The sequence below is a fragment of the Quercus suber genome, unplaced genomic scaffold (assembly GCF_002906115.3).
Source record: "Quercus suber isolate HL8 unplaced genomic scaffold, Cork oak 2.0 scaffold_30, whole genome shotgun sequence".
Taxonomy (NCBI): domain Eukaryota; kingdom Viridiplantae; phylum Streptophyta; class Magnoliopsida; order Fagales; family Fagaceae; genus Quercus; species Quercus suber.
This window is the reverse complement of record NW_027069495.1, coordinates 1221208-1225925: the sequence shown is the minus strand read 5'-3', so window position 1 is coordinate 1225925 and position 4718 is coordinate 1221208. Positions and strand designations below refer to the sequence as shown.

Here is a 4718-nt window from a genome sequence, read left to right as displayed (position 1 = left end):
TGTAGGACAATGCTACTGGAATTTTGGAGATTGTTGAAGGTAGATTGGAGGCATCCCGATGAGTTAAATATAGAATCTGTGGGTTCAATAAATTGGCTGGGTTATCTATGGCCAGACATGAGCGACTTTGTATTACTTTATTACTAAAAAGTTAACCGGAATTGGAAGCAGCTAGAGTGATGAAAAGGGGGGCTGTTGGAGCTAGTAAAGTGAATACTACAAAAGTGAAAGGTGCGAGGGAATTGCGAAATTTGGTTACTTCGGTTAATTATAAGGGAAAGTAGTTTTAGTTGTTGTGCCTTAATTTGGGAGTTTATAGTTTTTAATGAAGCTGAAAATTATTTCCTGGAATGTTCGAGGTTTGAATAATCCTGAAAAGCATTTGGTAGTGAAGAATCTTCTTAGGGGTTGGAAGTGTGATGTAGTTTGTTTGTTAAAGACTAAATTGGGAGTGATGGACAGATCTTTGGTTTGTAGCTTGTGGAATTGTCCTTATTTGGACAGGTTTCCTTTGGATGCTGATCATATGTCTAGTGGGATTCTGGTTATGTGGGATAGGAGGGTTTTGGAAAAAGTGGATGATATGGTGGGGTTGAATAGGCATTTTCAGGGGTCTATGGCGCGAATGCAGATAGTTTGAGAGGCTTGTTTTGAGATGATTTGGTTGGAGTTAAAGCTGCTTGGGATGTACCATGGTGTTGTTTCGAGGATTTTAATGTGATCTGCTTTCCTAGCGAGAAATTTGGTGGTCGTAGCTTTAGTCAGGCAATGTTAAAATTCTCTGAGTTCATAAAGGATATGCACTTGATAGATCTACCTCTTGAAGGAGGGCCTTAGACATGGACGAGTGGTTCAAATTCACCTTCAATGTCTAGAATTGATAGGACATTGGTGTCTAGGAATTGGGAAGAGCAATTCCTTAATGTTATTCAGCAAGTGCTATCACATCCGATTTAAAATCATAGCCCTATTTTGTTAGAGGCAGGAGGAATGGCAAGAGGGAAAAATTCCTTTAGATTTGAGAATATGTGGTTAAAAATAGAAGGGTTTGTGGAAAAGGTGCAATTTTGGTGAAATCGTTAATCTTTCCATGGCACTCCCAGTTTTGTGTTAGCTAAGAAATTGAAGGCCTTGAAGGAGGACATTCAATTGTGGAATTTAAAGGAGTTTGGAAATGTAGAAGTGAAGAAGAAGAGGTTGTTGGAGGAGTTAACAAAGTTATATAGGAAGGAAGGGATTACAGGGATCACAATTGAGGAGAAGAGGGAGAGGGATAGAGTGATTTTAGAGGTGAAGTGGTTGGCTTGGTTGGAGGAAATATCGTTAAGACAGAAGTCTAGAGTTTTATGGCTCAAGAAGCGAGATAATAACTTAAAGTTTTTTCATCGGATGGCTAATTCCCATAGAAGAAATAATTATTTAGGTAATTTAAAGGTGTATGGTGAGGTATATGAAGATGAGGCTAAGGTGGTTGCTTAAGTAGTGGGCTTTTATCAAAAGTTATATAAGAAGACGAAAACATGGCGATCAATGGTAGATGATTTGAATTTGGATACTATTGGGGAAGTGGAGAGTGGTCTACTTGAACGGGAATTCGAGAACGAAGAAATTTTATAGGTTGTGCGTGATATGAAGGGTGACAAAGCCATAGTACCTGATGGATTTATGATGACCATTTTCCATAATTGTTGGAGGGTTGTGAAGAGTGATATTTTAGCATTCTTTAATGAATTTTATGATTATGATAAATTTGAGAAGTCCTTGAATGCTTTGTTTATTGCTCTTATTCCTAAGAAACATAAAGCCTTCAACATTAGAGATTTTAGACCGATAAGTCTAATGAGTAATGTCTATAAGATGTTGGCTAAGGTCTTGGCATACCAATTGAGAGGCATGCTAGATGACCTCATTTCTGAATCTCAAAATGCATTTGTTGGGGGTCATCAAATTTCGGATTAAGTCTTGGTTGTGAATGAGTATTTTGATAGTCGTATTCGTCGTAAGATACCTGGGGTAATATGTAAATTGGAAAGCCTTGCTTTACTTGTTGGAAAGGATGGGTTTTGGAGTTAGATGGTTACAATGGATCCATACTTGTATCTCTATTGTCCAGTTTTTAGTTTTAATTAATGGTTCTCCAGCAGGTTTCTTTCCTAATTCGAAAGGTTCAAGGCAAAGGGATCCTTTAAGTCCTATGCTATTCCTTCTGGTGATGGAAGTATTTTCTATGATGCTTAGACATATGGAGGAGGCTGGTATTATTAGGGGTTTTAAGGTGCGTGGCGTGGGAGGTGATAAGTTATGCGTATTTTATCTATTATTTGCAAATGATACCATTTTGTTCTGTGACCTATTGTTGAACAGTTTCTTCATATTAGGATGTTATTAATTTGTTTCACAGCAGTTATAGGGCTAAAGTTTAAGGTTACTAAAAGTGAGATGGTTTCGGTTGGTGAGGTGAATAATTTGGACGAGTTAGCAAAAGTTTTGGGTTGCAAGATTGGGGCTTTGCCTATGACATATCTCGGTATGCCTTTCGAACTCTCCAACAAGTCGTCCTTTATATGGAATCTGATTTTGGAGAAGTTGGAAAAATGCTTGGCTAGGTGGAAAAAATGTATCTTTCTAAAGGGAGGACCGCTTGACTTTGCTTAAGAGTGTGCTTTTGAGTATCCCCGCCTATTTCTTATCTCTATTCACTATTCTTACTAGGGTGGCTAATAGGATTGAGAAGTTACAAAGGGATTTTCTCTGGGGTGGTTTGGCAGATGAGCATAAACTTCATTTGGTAGGGTGGGATAAGGAGTGTTATCCTTTTTCTGATTGTGGGGGGATTAGGAAAATTACTACCTTTAATAAAGCTCTTTTGGGTAAGTGGTTGTGGCATTATGTGGTTAAGGAGACAAGAATATGGACGCATGTGATCACATTGAAATTTAGGAGGATTGGGGGGGGGGGTCTTCAAAGTTGCGCGGGGTTCACATGGGTGTGGTCTATAGCTGGGCATTTGGAAATGTTGGGAGAGTTTAGTAAGTTTCTTTCCTTTGAGATTGGTTTGGGAGTAGATCCAATTTTGGCATGATCATTGGTGTGGATATCAATCGTTGAACAAAACTTTCTTATAGCTATTCGAACTTGCTACTTATAGGGAGGCATATATGGCAAATATGATGGTGAGTCACACTTCGAAGAAGAAAGGAATTTGAATATATGGTTCCGACGTGGTTTTAATGAATGGGAGATGGAGTTGATGGGGGCCTTTACTCGTACATTGGAGTTCGCTGAGTCCTCCTATTGAGGGCAGAGATAAGATGAGGTGGTGTTTGGGGTTTAAGGGGGGGGGGGGGTTTGATATAAAATCCTTTTATGGTGTATTGTGGGGATCAAACTCTATTACTTTCCGTGGAAGAGTATTTGGGGTGTGAAGGCTCTATGTCATGTGTTATTTATTGTTTGGACAGCAGCATGAGGGAGGGTTCTCACAATGGACCATTTGAGGAAAAAGGGTTGCACTATTATGAATTGGTGTTGCGTGTGTAAATGTAATGGGGAGAGTGTGGAGCATTTGCTTCTACACTGTGGTGAGGTTTTTCAGTTATGAAGCTTTGTCCTTAGATCTTTTAGCGTTTCTTGGGTTCTACCTAAAAGGGTTATTGGCTTGTTGGCCTGTTGGAAGAATTGGTTGGGGAAGTATTCTTCAAATGTTTGGAATTTGGTACCACATTGTGTGGTGTGGATTATTTGGAGGGAGAGAAATAATCGTATATTTGAAGATTTGGTGCTTTCTAGGGATAAGCTCTTAGAGTTGTTTGGGACCACTTTGTTTGATTGGTCTCGTGCATGAGGTTTTACTTCTTCAAAATCCATTCCACTGTTTTTAGATTCACTTTTTTCTTGTACATAAGTTGTTTTGTTTTCCTTTGTTGCTTGTACATATTTCTTTCATTTACTTCATCTCTTTGATAGAGTAGCTTCTTTTTAATAAATTTTCTCACCTATTAAATATATGTGTGTGTGTGTATATATATATATATATGCAGAAACTCATTGGAAACCCCATAGGTAATCTCATATCTAACTCTTATAGCCTTATATTCTCTTACACTACTTAATATCATGATTTTCAGACCCAAACCATTCAATGAACTGTAACAGAGAGAGGTTCATGGTTTTTAAGATTGGACAAAGGTCGAACCATAATGATGTCATAATTAATTTAATAATTATTTAAAATATAAATAAATATATTAAATTAGTACAAAATATAAATATTAACTAAAATAGTCCAATTAAAACTATAAATCCATATTTTAACTATGTCTAATATATCCATCTCAAGTCCAAATATAAAATATCTATCTAATAATAATAACCATTTTTCTTTTATAAAATGAAAACTACAACAAAAGTAGGCTATGGTGACGAAACCTTTCATCACAGTATGTCCTTATTTCGTTACTGAATGCATATGGTGACGAAATAGCATTCGTCACTTAAGCTCCGTCACAGAATGTATTGGTGACGAAAATGTTTCATTACCAATAAAAAAAATGATAGGTGACAAAATTTTTTTGTCACCAATAAAAAATGATAGGTGACGAAAGTTTTTCTTCACCTAATATTTTCGTTACTAAACTTTATTTTCAGTGACAGAATATTTCGTCACCAAATGTTTTTTTTTTTTTTCCAATTTCAATAGATTAGGTGATGAAGTTTTG

General features: G+C 36.9%; 1 protein-coding gene across 1 annotated transcript; it reads left to right on the top strand.

Moving 5' to 3' along the window:
* The first annotated feature begins 1629 nt into the window (after positions 1-1629).
* LOC112004942 (uncharacterized) lies at positions 1630-3298 on the top strand. The gene is made up of 5 exons (XM_065770406.1): positions 1630-1939; positions 2145-2275; positions 2365-2606; positions 2713-2788; positions 3149-3298. Exons 1-5 carry the CDS (start codon positions 1630-1632, stop codon positions 3296-3298), a joined length of 909 nt encoding a protein of 302 aa, XP_065626478.1.
* Positions 3299-4718: the final 1420 nt, after the last annotated feature.